Source organism: Channa argus, chromosome 13 (genome assembly GCF_033026475.1).
Source record: "Channa argus isolate prfri chromosome 13, Channa argus male v1.0, whole genome shotgun sequence".
Taxonomy (NCBI): Eukaryota; Metazoa; Chordata; class Actinopteri; order Anabantiformes; family Channidae; genus Channa; species Channa argus.
The window spans coordinates 20,679,098-20,695,527 of record NC_090209.1 but is presented as its reverse complement, the minus strand read 5'-3'; the positions used below and the strand labels follow the sequence as shown (position 1 = coordinate 20,695,527).

Here is a 16,430-nt window from a genome sequence, read left to right as displayed (position 1 = left end):
TGATTCATGTCTTGACTTATGACTAATGATATGCGAGTCATTGTGGAACGCAGCGCTCTCTCCGTCATGTCGGGCTGCAGTGTTAGTGAGTCATATTTCAAAACTAAAGGCTCTGATGGGATTCAGCTCGAGTGGAGTTTTTTTTTTTTCTCTTTTTTTTAATATATATATTTTTTTGGCGCAGCGAGATGGGGGTTGATCGAGTGGTTTAGACTGTGTACTTTCTCGCTGTAGCAGCTTGACTGATATCTGAAAAGTCCCATTAGGAAAACTAGCGCTGAATACAGAATCTTTTGACTGTAGACACCAGCTGGGTGCAGCATCAAGACTGCGTCCACCTCTCATTGTGGGAATGTATGTCTATATAGATCATGTATAGGCCATGCTTGGGGAATGTGGGTGATAGATATGGCACCAAGACCAGGCAGTAACCAGAGATCAGCACCAAGGTCCGCCATTATTCAAGTAATGAGTGAGGGAAATGAGCAGGCTTCCTTTCTAAGTTGACATTTGTTTTAAAACAACAAAACTTAAAATACCTCTTTGTCACAAGAATACCTGCTTTTTTGAAAAGGCGAGGGGCAGTAAAAGAAAAGGTTTTTCTGTGAATGGAGGTAAAGATTAAAAAACAAAAATTAAAACAAAAATATTAATATTCTTTTCATATAAAAAGCAATGAAAAGTATACAAAAATAGAAAATAATTACAGCAGGAGACATGGCGGCTATGGAGGGAGCGGGTGGCAGGGTTTCTTACATTTTTTTCCTTTTCTCACAATGTTTTGTCTCTGCCGGGTTATTTGGCGGCAGAACAGTGTAATATTTTGGGACTGTTTAGGGCGTCCTCCACCAGATGGAGCTCCACGCCATCTACCACTACGTCCTTGATGCAGCCAACAAAGCCAGTGCTGTAGGCCTTGGGCAATCGGCGGGCGACTGCTAGCTCCTCTAGACCACCTGAAGGAAGACGGAGGCAGAGATTAATATGAAGGGCGAAATCAGCTCCAGCACATAAACTCTTACATTACGAAACAACTGAGGTGAGTATCTAAGAATAATTGCTGCAACCAGAGGCAAGCTAGACCCCTCACAGTCCACTAAAGCAGCAACTACTTTTATGTGTTTTAAATGACTTCTGCAGGCATTTAGCACAGGTCAAGCACCAGCACTGATACAAGTCGCATTGTTAAAAGAGGGCTTCACATTTTAGGCCTTACTCAGAGTTTGTTACAACTTTTTAATTTTGAAGTCCAGCGTATACCTAATACCCCCTGAAGACCAATCCCAACTTCTTTTCACAGGCTGAGCAGCGCTCTGCACTCTGCACCCGTGGAGTGTCCATTTAAAAATCACACAGTGGGATAAGAGTTTGGAAATCATAACAAATTAAACCTGTAAATGGCATCAAAAGGCTGCACCTGAAATATCTTGACAGCAATATTTATTTATGATGCTAAAGCAGTTACTGTGTTTTGTCAGGCTGCCTTTTACACATGTTGGCACCAGTTGATGGACATGACAGGATGATATTTTATTTGTCAAATTGCAGTGATCAAAGGTAAAAAAAGGAGCCTCACAAAAAAAAAGTGGCGACTGAGTATCAAACTATGAAAACCAGCATTTTTTTTTTTTTTGGTTCTTCTATCTTTAGTGCTAAGTGATCAGTGGCATGAGGTGAACTCCCCAGTTGTCATGTACCCATGAAGCCCTATATTCAGCAGCTTTTCCTAAATGTTTAATTCCTCATAGGTGCAGCACTTTTCTTTGACTGGCATAAAGTAATTTCCTGCGTGTCTGATGTGTCAAATAACTAGCAGCCAGTTTATAAATGTTGATACTGTAAATTCTGAAAGTAGAAGATTTTTTTAAAGCAAAATGTTAAAAAGCCATTCACCTCTATTGTGGGGTGGAGGCTTATGCCGTCTGGCTGGATACCCCAAGATTTTGAGTGAAAAAATGTCCCATTTGTCCCGTTTTGGTGAACTCACCCTTCGAAGCAACTGTTAGCTGGATGTATATTCACTCACTCATGCTGTTATCTATCAGTCATGTAAAGTCTAAAAATGGACATTCATTACTATGAAAATATTATGGATTTGCACTTCAAAGCAGTTCCTAGTAGCTTCCATTTTGCATTAACTTCATTTTATTTTCATGTTTTAGCACTTAACTGTTCCATTTCAAATCGTCTAAATCTTTTTTTAAACAAAGTCTCATAATGTTCTTTTTGAAGCATTGATGACCTAATTGCAGGCTGTGTGGCTGCCCCCTTTTCTCTTTTAATGGTGTTTTGAGCTGCTTTTTGAACCAGCATACCCAAAGCAGTCATTACTGTCTTACTCTATAAATCAGCATGAAACTTCATTCCGAATTTCATGAGATCTGACCCTAGTTTTTGATGTTTTTCCTGCTGCCATCCCTGCTCTCTTACTCCTCTCTTGCTTGTCTATATTGCATCCTCTTTCTTTCTTCCCTTTATGTTTGACCAACTATTTCCCCTCCACGTTCCTCACCTCTATGTCTCTTCCACGTTTTCTCTTTTTCAACCTGCCGGGCTGAGAGTTCAAACCCGCAACAAGCTCTTTACATCTCCTGTCCCTGCCCTTTTTAATCGGATTGTGGGCCTCTGAATTGGGGATCGACAGGGCTAATTTCATGCAAGTTACAGATGAATTAATGATGAACAGCGAAAAGGGGATTTAAAAAGGAGAAGGGCTCTCAGTGGGAGGGCTGTGTGAGGATTATGTATTCTTGCTGCAGGGCTCACTCAGCACCTGTTCCACTGCACTTCATTCCTGTGTGTATGTGTGTGCGTTTGTATACATTTACCTGAGTCCATGAGCGCAACTCTACATGCACTGTCTCTTAAATGTCACTCAGGCGGCTTCTCGTCTCAAACCTGCCTCTTTGCAACTGTGTGCTTTGCATTTTAAAGAACAGTCTGACTTTATTTCACCACCCGCCTTCAATGTTATTTCCTCAGAATGTTCAGTCCCACCGTGCCGTGTGTGTTCTTTCAAAAAAGGATTTCTCTGAGTCAAGTTCAGACTGAATTGAACTCGAGGTAGATAACTGACTTTGGCCATTTTCAATTCAGGTGAGCAGACAACTTTTGAGTTAGTCAGATAGCCTTTTCATTTCTCAACTCAATACCTGAATAGGCCTGAACATGTTTTTCTGCCCAAACCACCAAATCTTTTTCCTGCCAGAGACTTTACTTATCCTCTGCAATGCCGACGAGTTCATTGCTCATTTTTGACTAACTTCTACCAGTGGCTAGAATGGAAAAAAGGCTACAGACACATCAATTGTCAACATATTTTCAATTGTGAATGACAGTTTTCATTTTTCTTTAGTTTTGGTAGACATGTGGGCACCTACCCAACCAAAGTGCCCCATCCGTGTCCAGCTGTGTTGCTGCCAAAGGCGAAGACCCTGTTACTGCAGCCTCATTGCCAACCTGCAGAGAGCCGTCTCTAAGTGCTCTGTGGAGAAAGGAAAAGAGAGAAATGCGGTTTGAAGTTAGTCTGATGCATGCGTGCCACACTAAAAAACTGTAAATTGCGGTTTCATTTAATCTAAAGCATCAAGACTCCATTGCCCTAATGCCAGCACACTAAGCACTCACATAACTGCCTTTGCCAAGCAGCATTCTAAATGTGCCTGTCTAGCAGCTAACAGATGCTGTAACAGCACCATTCATTTTAGGTGGCTCTGTGCTACGCATTAGCGCACACTTAAGAATTGTGATGAAGGGGCTAATTTGAACCCACTAAAGTGGATTTCCAGCAGAGAGTGTCATTAAAAGCAAGCCGCAAATACAGATAGCTATGTAACTACGTGAGCTGTGTGCCACATGCTGCGATTTACACCATCATCAACATTCAAATTATGTCATCTTCCAGCAACTCATGTGGTCTCTCTTTAAGCCTGGGAGGAAGTTTGGCCAAATCCCTGTTTGGAATGGATGCTGCAGATTTTCGAGGATTGATTATTCTTGCTTTACACGATGAAACCAATTTAATTATCTCCCATACTTGCATCCACAGCCATGCTGAAAGCAAGTGTTCAGCAGCGATAAAAGAGAAATCATATGGAAAGGTGTTAAGTGGGTAATTTTTAATGTTTAGGCAGTTCATTTGTTTTCCATGTATCTATTGAAGTATTGTATACTGGCATGTTTAAAGCTGTATCCAATTAATGGGTTATTATTTTCATATATATTAAAGACGGATAATATAGGTGTGCAAGTGAGTAAGTGTAAAGGCTGGAATTTCGATCTCATGCATGCAGGCACCAAAAACGTAAACAGTGGCATGTGGTAACTGGTACTGGTGTATTTATAGTAAGAGTAATTATAGTTTTCGTAATAAGGGGATAATATACACTACTACCACAGTGTCAGCTCACAGTGAAAGAGCACGGTCATGACAGAACTGTCATGAAAACCATCTCCTTCATCATCCAAACCCTGTGTAGTGTTAGGGATCACAAATGATCCTAATCTGCATGTCTTTGCATTGTGGGAGGAAACTACAAGCACAGAGAACAAATATATCTTTTTTATAAACATAATATGTAATGCACATTAAGCTAGTACAGAAACTATAACTTTTCTATGCACTCCTTGAAGATTTTTATTTCTGATGCTCAAATGACATTTGTAATTATTATTATGTAATTGTGTATGTAAACGTAACGCTGAACTAAACCTAATAGTAATGCAGGTCTGCATTTCCAAATGCTCTTTCATTACCAGATCTACAATGAGTCTATGAAATAATGTTTTTAAATTTAAAGTGTTTTTTCCCTTTTTAAAATAAGGGGATGCAAACTTTTGCTCCCAACAGTATGATAAGAATGCTGCCAAAATGTGTCAGGATGTTGCCACATGTTGTGTAGGCAACTTGATGTGCAATGGGTCATGCAAGACCAGGCGTGGAAATAACCTTAAAGTGAAATTAATCAGAATTATCTCAGAGCAAGGGATTGCTGTGTAGCAGAGGGTTCATACAAGATATCACACAGTTCGCAGCAACACAAACAGAATATGGATTAAGTCTAATCCTTGTCTAACTGTAAAAGCTTTCACTCCTGATCCCTGACTACCTGCCATCTCAAATCTTACCTGCTGGCCTTAATGCGTATCCAGTGGTTGGTGTCGACACGCACGGAGGAACGCAGCACCACAGGCTTTGAGCCCAAGTCGTACGTCATCTGGACGTGTCCATCCACGATGGCCAGGGCGATGTAGTCTGAGCGCTCCACACCCTTCCCACTCCACAGCACCAGCCCCTGGGTTGCCTCCGTCCGGATAGTCAGCTCAAATTTGTTCACCAGCAGAGCTTTCTCACTAGACAAAAAGATGATACATTTCTTAGCTGGTGGTCTAATTAATCAAAAAGACTTCTAATCTTTGGCATAGCTGACACAGCTCAGTTGGTGTTTGCATCATTTGCAGTTGTATATGAGAAGCAAGGGACCTCTGTTGTTGTCTTGAGGGTACATTACCCATGACTCAAACATGACATATGGGTTTGTTTGCTAGCACATTTAGCCAGAAAGTTTGGGGTCTGAGCTCAGTGATTTTTCAGGAGAATTGGGATGTAGACAGAGTTCAGGAGTAGCAGGGGGTGGTTTTGCTATTAGCTTTTCCTACATCCTACTGAGCATGAACGGCATTGCTGCTCAGTGCATCCTGTGTTGCTGTTAGTGGGAATGTGCGTTGTTTATGCAGCTGTTTGATCTCCAGTTCCCCGACTTGTGCAGCTGTGAGGGTGATTTGGATGCACAGACTACCGACTTACATTTCTTAAGAGGCATTGTACATCACTGATGCCATTGTGTGAGAAAAATACACACTGTGTTGTTCCACTACTGAATGTGTGAGCACAAAACACCATCCAAAAGCTTTTCCTGCATTCAAACACACTTACAAAATCCTTCTGTTCTTTGTTTGTCCAGCAGAGACATGGTGGAATCATGCCTTCAATTTGTTTGTTTGTGTATTTACTATCTTATGTCATCAACTACCAAATACAGTAAATGTACTTTAACCTTCTTTAAAGGGCATTGAAACACAAAGACAAAGACAAGGTGAGGATACATATGGAAAACAACCAAAGACACGTGGATTAGAAACAAATAGCACAATAGAGCTGGAGATAAAGATTTGACAAGACAGATGACAAGACAAAGATGTCAGCATAGCAAATGCAGAGGCTCATGGGAGTACAATCAAACAGTCAATGGGAAGCAATATAGAGCAAGTGAGAATGGCAACTTTTCTGGAAAGAGGATTTCTTTCTCATTTTGCATGACTTTTTCTTTCTTGTCATTAATGAGCAAGAACCAAAAAAAGTAGCAATGTAATGATATTTAACCTTGGAATTTATTAACTGATACCCTCAGGCAAGGCAACTCTCATGAGCTGAGGTCAACAATACTGCTGATTCATCTCAGCAGAATGCCCGAAAGAATCCAGAATCAAATTTTCATTTTCTCCTTCGAAGACATGCTTAAGTTGGATACTTCAATCTCCTTGATTAACGGAATCTGCTGAGGTAAACAGGAACAAAAAAATGATTTAAGAGCATCAACTTGTTTTTTTCCCCAAACAGGAGAAAAACACAAATACAGCTCAGTGAACCCTCTCCTGGCAACCCTTCAAAGAGCTTACAGGGCCCAATAAATCTCCATCTGAGCGACTTGTCAGTGATAAGGTCAAGGTTATTAAAAGTGCTGAATATATCATGAATAAAACAACGTCGACACACAGTTTTAAATCTTATACACACCACTGACTTCACAGATTTGTGGCAGGTTGTTGTGTCTTTTTGTAAATGGAGTGATTTTATCCAGTTCTTATATGTATTCAAATTCTCAGACTGCGTTTCAGAATGTTACTTTCCATTTTAAACTCTAGGTGGCAGTAGTAGTTAGAATAATAAAAAGCATAAGAGAGGACAGCTACTGCAAAGAGGTGGCAGCTCAGATTGGTTGTCTGCTGTTATCAGAGCTCTAAACTCTGGAATTAATTGAAGCATGTGCTGAGGCTCTTTGCGATTCTCATTGTTAACTATCTCAATAATAAAAACAATGTTGTCTCGGCAGTGGAAGACTGAGCCCTGTGAGAGGTTGGGGAGGGACTGTCTGGAGGGAAGGGGAGGATGAAGAGGCAAGAGCACAGCACCAAAGTCTAAAAGCTTTAACAGACTCACCTCTGATCGGATGGGTTCTCCAAAGACTCAGGACTTAAGGGAGGCAGGGGAGAAAGTCAACGGCATGCAGTGTAAGCGCAAGAGGGCAGGAGGGAAGAAGGAAGGACAGGGGGAAGGGTGTTGTGAGCCCACTGGGTGACTTACAGAGGTTTAGTTTAGACTTGGAGCTGTAAAAAGCATAACTTATCAGCTCTGCTACAATATTGACCATGCCAGTAGTTAACAACAACTGTTGTGTGATCATAGTAAGTGTGTAGTTTAGCCCTGATCACAACACAACCATAAAAGGAAGTTCTCAAGGGAGCCAAGATGGATGACTAATGCACTACTGTAAAATGCCCTGGGATCAAGCTTTTTTTTTTTTCTAAGTGAGCACTGAGATTAAATATAATCAAGGCTGTGTTCACACCAGTACAAAGACTACTTTAAGTCCAATTATTGAATAACTCCTTTAAATTTATGGTGCTGCAATGTAGTGTGCAGCAGCAGTTATATCCTGTCTAGAGACGAAAGCGATGAATAGGAAAAATTGGGCAATTGAAAAAAAAAAAGAAAAAAAAGAAAGAAAAAAGGGGCAGCTGTCATATCAGTTGGGAGTCATGGCCAATATGATCTGTCACCGAAATAATGGTGCTTGAGCAAATCGACCCGAGCTTTCAAATGCAGACAGAGGGGTGAAGGAGGAGTGATCAAAAGATGCTGTAAATAGTAACAGATATATTAACCCAAGGTGAGCGTTTGACATTTTGGCCTCAGCTAGCCCTTAATGGCCTGTGGAGAAATGTACTCAATTACTTTACAAAATCAAATTATTCTAAATTGACCAGCACATCTTCAGAGTGCAGTGCCAGTGGCCTGTTTTGCTTAGATTCATACTCATTGTAGCTCTTAGTAAATGTGACATCCATTAAACTTTTGACAGTCTGGCTCCAAGGACCACTGTACCCTCCTGCTAAGTGAGACAGATGCCCGTGGCTACACACTAGAGAGGAGGCTCAATTGGAGGTCTAATCTACAAAGGGAGAAAAATCTGTGATTAACATGTGACTGACTCTCTCTACGGCCGGCTCGGTAATTGTTCACAATTACAGTTAAAGATCTGGCAAAAATAAAATGACGGAAGCCTTGGCATGGATTGGAACTTGGGACTGTATTTAGTCGGCTTGATTTTAGCTGAATTCTGCTTCACCGCTTTGTGGGATTTTTTTTTTTTTTTAATGCGGCTACTTACCAAGCTAATGAGCAGGAAGGAAAATCCTTAATATCTAAGTCATGACCGAGGGCTTTCCCAGACTGAAACTCCACAGGTACCAGAAACTAGGTTAAGGGGTATTTGGTATATCCTCTTCTAGCTGTTTTCAAGGGTCCTCATTCATTTCCCACTTAACAGATAATGCCATTCAGCAAAAATTGCAGGGTAATTCATTTTGTTTAGGATCAACCATGCATAAAATATTGCACATTTCTAGTACAGCAATGCATTTTTCTTGGGTGTGAGCACAATGCTTATCATGCACTCATTCATGCTTTCCTTTAAACTGGAAAAAAAGGACAGAATGATACTGCATCATGTCTTAAATAATGGAGTCTGTCAAATTAAATTATGACAATGTAAAATCTGATGGTTAAGATGATTTCTGTGTAGAAATTATGACAGAAATGTACTTGAATCTCTTCAATTGGGTTAACTATCAAAAATGGCTTCCTGTTGCTGTTAGTTGGGCTGGATTTAAAGCTGGGCACATACCCAGTCAAAATGTCTACTTACTCTGGAATCTCATTGGTCAGTTGGCTTGATTGAAAAGGAAGAACAGTGAAGGACATTTATATGAGACAAAACGCGTGGACAACAACAAGGGAGATCAGGCTGAAGGACAGGAAAGCAATGGTAAGGTCAAGATCATGGACAAACAATGATACACAAAGACACACACATCTGACAGAGTACTTAAGTCAGTTGTTTCTGAGTAAAAGCGAGTTGTGTGTCTCCACGAGAGTGATGATCTGCAGTCTGTGGCCCGGTTTTTACACCTCTGTGTTTGTGTGAAGAACTGTGAGATGAAGAAACAGAGCCGTATGTTTGATGTCTTCTTAGGTTCATCACATAAACATTTTTGTTTATGCCAACCTGGAGGCGCTCTCTTGCCAAACTTGTAGATGGATGGAAGAGTAAAAATGTCTCATCACATGCCTAAAGGGACTAAATGAGCTTTTTCCTTTCATAAAGTGTTAAAAAACTGAAGGCGACATGTCTTAGGGTGCCAGATTTAGGACAATATACTGTACATTCAAAATGAGATAAAAAGTTTAATCATGCATGCGTGCTTATTGTCCAGTGTCAGTGAGAGATAAGCGTAGACCACAGAGCAAACTAAGCGTGCTCAGGGCAACTCTGTGATTGTTACCCATCTAGCTAATTAGTAAAATCCTCTCAGAAGTGGAGCAGTACTGCCAAAGACATGGGGAATGAGCTATTAGCCAAGTGCCTAGTTCACCCTGAAGCCCAAGCACTGATGATATCAACACTGTCATCGTAGCTTACCAAGGGAGGAGATGGATAGACAGGGGTGTAATTTAGCTAACAGCTATTACAATGGAGATGTTGGATGAAGCTGAATAGATGAGGATGTTCCCCTTGTCCTCTTCCTTACCTCTTTGTAACAGCATTGTGGTACTCGATGAATGTCCGCCCGTCAAAGGCGATGGCCTCAGCCTCTCCGGCAGACTTCTCATAGATTGCTGTGAAGAAGGGAGGTGGAGTGGGGGAAAAGAGGATTGTTCAGAGGATGATATCACACCAATCAATAAGACAGAGGGTTTCAGTTTTCAGAGCTGAAAGCAATGGAGGGGGAGCAAATGGGGCAGGGGTGTGTTGGTGCATTTGTAGTTTTAATTAACGTGAAAGGGACAGTCGGTCACACACTCAAGGTTAATGGCAAAAACAGTGACTGAAAATGTAAGACAAATTAGGTCAGAGTGAATATATGCCTGGAATAGTGACATGAAGATGATGAAAGGGATGTGCAACTCTTGAAACGGGTTTTTCATGAATATTCAAGTGACACATCGTTCATCGTTTTCATAACTGCCGCTTTGGTTTGAAATCAATACATAATAACCGCGACATAAAAGAGACGTCACATGTCTAATATCGACATAATTACCTTGCATAGATATAACACAATGAAAGAAAAGGTAGCAGAACAAAAATGAGACTAGTAGTTCATCTTCCATTGAAGGAAGCCAAGAATAAGCTGTGTTACATAAAGCATCACTGATTGCAGGCCCACTCATTCTACACTTTAAAAGCAGCCAAAATGTTTCCATCTACCGAATCCTTTTAGAGTAAAATTATATGATGCTGGATTAAAAAAAAAAAAAAAAAAAAAAAAAAAAAAAAAAAAAAAAAATAGAGCGGTTTCTACTGCTTCAAGGATTCAATGGAATGGCAGACTGACACAAGTAGGTGATCTCAGCCTACCTAGCATGGTTAGCCACTGGCTTACACCGTGGTCTAATATACCAGTCTTAGACCAGTAAAAACTAAATAAAAAATGTAAGATATCCCTTAGTTTACTAACATGCAATATGATAGAGACAAATATTAAGTAATAAAAATGATAGACAATGAAGATTACTCACTATTCTGACAGTGTCCCCCTGAAAAGCCGCTGAGACAAATGCATTCATACGTGTCCAGCTGTGGGTTGCAGCGCCCGCCGTTGAGGCAGGGCTCCTGAGAGCATGGGTGGTCCTGGAACATGGCCACATTACTGGAACGCAGTGCATTCTCCTCTCTGAGGATGGGTGTACCCATCAGAATGATCTGGTGGGTTTATACACAGGGTTAAAGGGCATTCCTGTCTTTGGACATGCACTAAAAAAGGTCAGCTTACTCCTCATGCTTAGTACTACTGAATATGTGGACAGCAGGATGACCTGTGTGCCCTACTGTATACCAGGAAAGAAAACTTATTTGTCTCAAAGGATATGTCAGCCTCTGGGTATCTTGTAATAATTTGCCTCTTGTGAAAACCCCAAATTGTTTACAGTAGGGTATTTTTCTTCAAAATGTATTTAAATTGTAATTAATTTTAAATGTTTTTATTTCAAAGATAGTTTGTAAAAGAGAATATGACCTTTTCTCACTTGTCACGTTATAACCAATGTAAGGACAAAAACCCAAATACAGGTTTCTGTCATGTGAAATACACAAAACAGGTGCAAGTCTATCAGAGGAAGTTCAATTCAGTTCAATGATTTCTAACTACTGCCTCTGTCTATTGTTTCTTCATTTTAAACAAACCTGCCTGCAAGCTTGGGGTGCATAATCACTACAATCTTAATAATAATAATAATAATTTGCACTTTAAAACCCATTGCAATAGCCCAGCGTATATGTAACACTCCGACAATAAATCATTTCTGACCTTCCTTTAGACAGTTACTTTTAGTATTTATTATGTAATGCTCTTAGCTCTGTGTTATTCATTGCTTTGGTTGTCAAATGTATCCAATTTATTTACAACCCCAATTCCAAAAAAGTTGAAAACAATGCAATGATTTGCTAATTAACCCATATTTTATTCACAGTAGAACTTAAACCACATATCAGATGTTGAAATTGAAACATTTTACCATTTCATGGAATAATTAGCTCATTTTGAATTTGATGGCTGCGACACATCTCCAACAAGTTGGAACAGGATGATGTTTACCATTGTGTAGCTTCCCCTCTTCTTTAAACACTGTCTGTGAACGTCTCGGGGTGAGGAGACCAGTTGCTTGACCTTGCTAGGACAGGAATATTGTCCAATTCTTGTCTGATGCCCAACAGTCCTGGGTTTTTATAGTTTTATAATGCACCGGATGTTTTTTCCAGTTCAGCATCCGGACTCTTCTCCTGCGAAGCCATGCTGTTGTGATGGATGCAGTACGTGGTTTAGAATTGTCTTGGTGAAATATGCAAGGCCTTCCCTAAAAGAGACATTATCTGGATGGGAGCATATGTTGCTCTAAAACCTCTATGTACTTTTCAGCATTGACGGTGCCTTTCCAGATGTCACAATACTGTCCTTGTGTTTAGTTTGTCCCAGTTTTTCCCAGCTGTATGTCCTCTTCTTGGCTTTTATTTTGTTTCAACTCCGGTTTCATTTCCTGTTACTCTGTTTTGTGTCTTTACCTATCTACCTGTTTGTCCTGATTTGCTTCACCAGCTCCCCTGTCCTTTTAAATTTGGTTTGTCCCACAGTCTTTTGCCAGTTCGTCTCCTGTGTTCGCGTACCCAGCAGTCTATGTTCGTATGTCTGCACTGCCTGGTTTGGACTAAGGTTGGGTTATTCTTCTGTTTTCTTTAGTTTGTCCTCCTTTTTGGTGTTTAAGTTTGTGTTGGATTTATTTTGTTAGTTTGCACTAAGTGTATATCTTGTTCCTCCGTGTGGAGGGATTTTTAGTTGTCACCTTCACTCATTCTTTATAATAAATACCCTTTTTGCTTTGCACCTCCGCTTGCCGTCTCCTCACTTGGGTCCCAAAACCAAAATAACCGATCCTTGACACCAGATGTTTAAGCTGCCAACGCCATAGGCACTAATGCACCCCATGACATCAGATATGCAGGTTTTTCAACTGTCCACTGATAACAAGCTGGATGGTCCCTCTCTTCAAGGGACAAGGCGTTCATGGTTTCCAAAAAGAATTATCCATGTTGATGCATTAGACTATAGAACACTGTCTGCAAACTATGTTCCCAGAGAGTGATTTCTGTGTGGTTCTGAGCCCATGCAGTAATGTCAAGTAGAGAATCACACCTGTTTTTAATGCAGTGCCACCCGAGGCCCCAAAGATCACGTGCATCCAGTTCTGACCTTCTGCCATCCAAACAGATATTCCTCCTGATTTTTTGAATCTTATGATGATATTATATACTGTAGATGGTGGGATCTTCAAAGTCCTCTCAATTTTTCAATGAGAAAGGTTTTTCTCAAAGTGTTCCATAATTTCTTGCCGCAGTCTGTCACAAATTGGTGACCCTCTGCCCATCTTTACTTTCCAAAGGCGCTGCGTCGCTGAAATGCTCCTGTTATACGCAGTCATTTTACTGACCTGTTGCCATTTAACCTAATTAGTTGTCAAACCCTCCATTTGTTTTTGATGTGCGTCAATTACTTTTCTAGCCTGTTGTTGCCCCTGTTCCAACTTCTTTGAAATGTGTTGCTGCCATCAAATTCAAAATTAGATATTTTCCATGAAATGGTAAAATGTCTCAGTTTTGTTGTTTATGATGTGTTGTTTATGTTCTTTTGTGAATAAAATATGGGTTAATGAGATTTGCAAATCATTGCATATTTACGCTTATCCTCCCACCATTTGTAGAATTGGTGTTGTATTTATCTCACATTTATCTCTAACAAAACACAAAACAGATTATTACCATTCTTGGTTTTTGTCCAAATAAAAGCAGTGAGTTAGGGGGCTATCTGTTTTCTTTTGAGTGATCATTAAAACTAATTAGCAGAACACATCTTAAGAACGAATCACTGTGCACAGTGATACTGTAGTCATTTTTACATGTTCTTTCTCTAAACATGAATATTCCATACTGTCACCGCACAGAAAAACAACTCAGACGTCTGATGTAAAGTTAACTGAGCAAACTAAGCAGACACAACTTCCTTATAATTAACTAGTCCCTACAGGCCAAGTAAGACAAATGCCACATTTAGCTTTTGATTAGTTCAGAACTGTCAAGGGAAAGTTTGCAGGGGAGAACTAATGACAACTTTGCGCAAACATTAAAGTCCTGCCTTTGTTCTACTGAGTTATTTTTGGCACTCAGAGATGAGCTTTTTGCTGGAAAGCAAAGGAAAAAACTGGAAGGCTCTCAGGGAAAGATTTGAGAATATCAAAATGGAGGGACTTTAAAATCTGCATTCTATTATTAGTGCATGTTAATCCAAATGAGCAGAGTCCCTGCCCATCACAGTGCGAGCTTATAATGGAAAATTACTAATATGGGTTTCTGTAGTATGACAACTGGACAGCTAACAATTTATTAACTTGTCTGTGGAACTAAACACCCAGAGTCTTTAAAATAGCACATGTTATACTGTACACATAGTAGATTCCATAAGCATAGCTAATGACAAAATACTATTTTAAGGAACACAGTCTACACAATCTAAAATGTACCTTTTGGATTGTTCCTTTAAAGCCCTCTGTCAGTGCAGCGACTCTCGCTAGTCGGCTGTAGTCGGGAGCTCCGCCAACATAGAGAGATTCTTTCAGGTTAAGATCTACGTGTAGATTCTGATGAGACAAGACACAATGTGGTTTCAACTGATGAACTACAGCTGTGCAAAATGGAAAAAAAGCATCAGATTTACAATAAAATTTAATCTTTAATCCTCAATTACATCTTTTCTGTATCAAATCTGCACTTTGTCCCTGGAGTTTTCTATTCAGCACCTAATGGTTTTGGTATTACTTAAGAAATTGCAGTTACTGTTTGTCTACAGGGAGTTGTACCCTTCTAGTTGAGATATAATAAAAGAGATTAATAAACAAAAAGTACAGACATGACACAGATTGCATGATGTCCCATTAAAAAACAAGAATATATCTATATTGTAATTGGCAGATGTTTTAACTGCACTTGCTCACTTTCCTTCTACATCAATACACTTGCTACATTACAACATAATTGATTTCTATGTTTCTCAGAGAGAGTGGTCAATTATCCTCTGCAAGACAAAAAAAGAGACTACAAAGAAAATCAGGAGCAGGCTGAACTTGAGATATGAACGCTTTTTTACAGACTTTTCTAATGAACGACTGATTATAAGCACCGACCTTTCAAAGGGTTGAGTGTGGAGACACATTAATTGCAATTCATTTGTGCAGCAGACAACTATGAAATTCAATTCTTTTCACCAAACCTGTGGGACATTTTCTTTGCATTAGCAAGGTGCCATTTCTTTCTTGTGCATGGAAGAGCCGGCCCACTTCAGAAGGAAGGATTTAATGATCTTTATTTTATGTAGGGCAGTAATTGCCAGAGGGGTAACGTGGAGTTAATTGCAAGAATAATGATGGAAGAGGCCAAATAAACAGCCTTTGTGCAGGCGAGCTGGCACCAGCTTGGCATTTATTTAGGATGGGATTTGGAGTGCGGGAGACAGCGGTGCTTGGCTGGAGCCCGAGGCTGTGTCACTTCACCTTGAGCCAGTTCCAACAGAGATCAGGTGAGGACCTTGGCCGAAGCTGATGGACCTAGCCATTCCCGATGCCTCTAAGCTCAGCCAAAAAAGTTGTCACCAACTGCGAATCAGAGTTAACCACCTGATGTCTGTATGTAGATGTCACTGCTCTGCAGCATTCACTTACTCTACAGGTAAAAGGTACTGTACAGGTGCTGTATCTTTTACCTGTAGAGTAAGTGAACGAGTACTCTAGAATTTGAGCACTCACTAAATATGTACAGTTACATTTCTATTTCACTAAAGTGAGATTTCATGCAATGAAATGATACATCCTGCTCTGATTTGTCTCAAACTGGTAATAAAATGAACCTTGTTAAAGAAGACAGCTGGTTCCATGGAGTGATGCTTGCTCTGTGATGTTCAGTGAGAGCTGTTTGTGTTATCGGCGAGTGAGTGGGTGAAAGAGTGAGCGACTTTATGATATTATTTAGAATTGTTCTTTGTTTGCAAAAGAAGCGAGAGCAGATGACAAAAGAACAGCCCAGCTTGGCTTGGCACCTCACCGTCTCCTACGGTATATTTCCTCCCCTTCGCTCGCCTCCCCTGTCTTCGCTCTCACTTTTCGACAGCCACGCGGCACTGGCGTGATATTCCCACCTACGCCAGACTAATGAAGACATGCCTTTGTTGCTAAAAACAATGGCCGTCACAAAGATGACTGCCTCCTTTCCCTCATCACTCCCACCTTCCCACCCTCTTCCACCCCCATAGCAGATGGGCTGAGGTTAAAGCCAAACCGTGTTCTTTAGGAGCATCTCTACTTCAGTGCTGTGTGTGTGCATGGGTTTAATGGAAATGGCAAAGTTTTTTCTACAGAACTGGCACCTTTAAAGCTGTCCGCAGCACTGCAGAAGTACCTTTTTGCTGTGCTGTTGTGTATGGAGAAATGGGAGTGAGAGGGCGTAGTGAATGATGATTCAAATGAAATATGAGCTAAGGTGTGACTTGTT

At 40.4% G+C, this 16,430-nt stretch overlaps 1 protein-coding gene across 11 annotated transcripts in view; it reads right to left on the bottom strand.

Annotated features, from left to right (window-relative positions):
* Window positions 1–137: 137 nt before the first annotated feature.
* Window positions 138–16,430, bottom strand: part of agrn (agrin) — a 232,130-nt gene continuing 215,837 nt past the window's right edge. For 5 of the 11 annotated variants that reach the window (XM_067525724.1, XM_067525716.1, XM_067525718.1 and 2 more), the window contains 8 exons: window positions 14,411–14,527; window positions 10,862–11,045; window positions 9,871–9,958; window positions 8,988–9,011; window positions 7,220–7,252; window positions 5,128–5,352; window positions 3,381–3,484; window positions 138–956 (listed from right to left, as the gene is read on the bottom strand). In XM_067525724.1, coding sequence (XP_067381825.1) covers window positions 796–956; window positions 3,381–3,484; window positions 5,128–5,352; window positions 7,220–7,252; window positions 8,988–9,011; window positions 9,871–9,958; window positions 10,862–11,045; window positions 14,411–14,527 — 936 coding nt within the window. In that variant the 3' untranslated portion in view covers window positions 138–795. The remainder of the gene's footprint in view (window positions 957–3,380; window positions 3,485–5,127; window positions 5,353–7,219; window positions 7,253–8,987; window positions 9,012–9,870; window positions 9,959–10,861; window positions 11,046–14,410; window positions 14,528–16,430) is intronic. The other 6 variants (XM_067525721.1, XM_067525722.1, XM_067525725.1 and 3 more) reach the window with 3 other exon arrangements.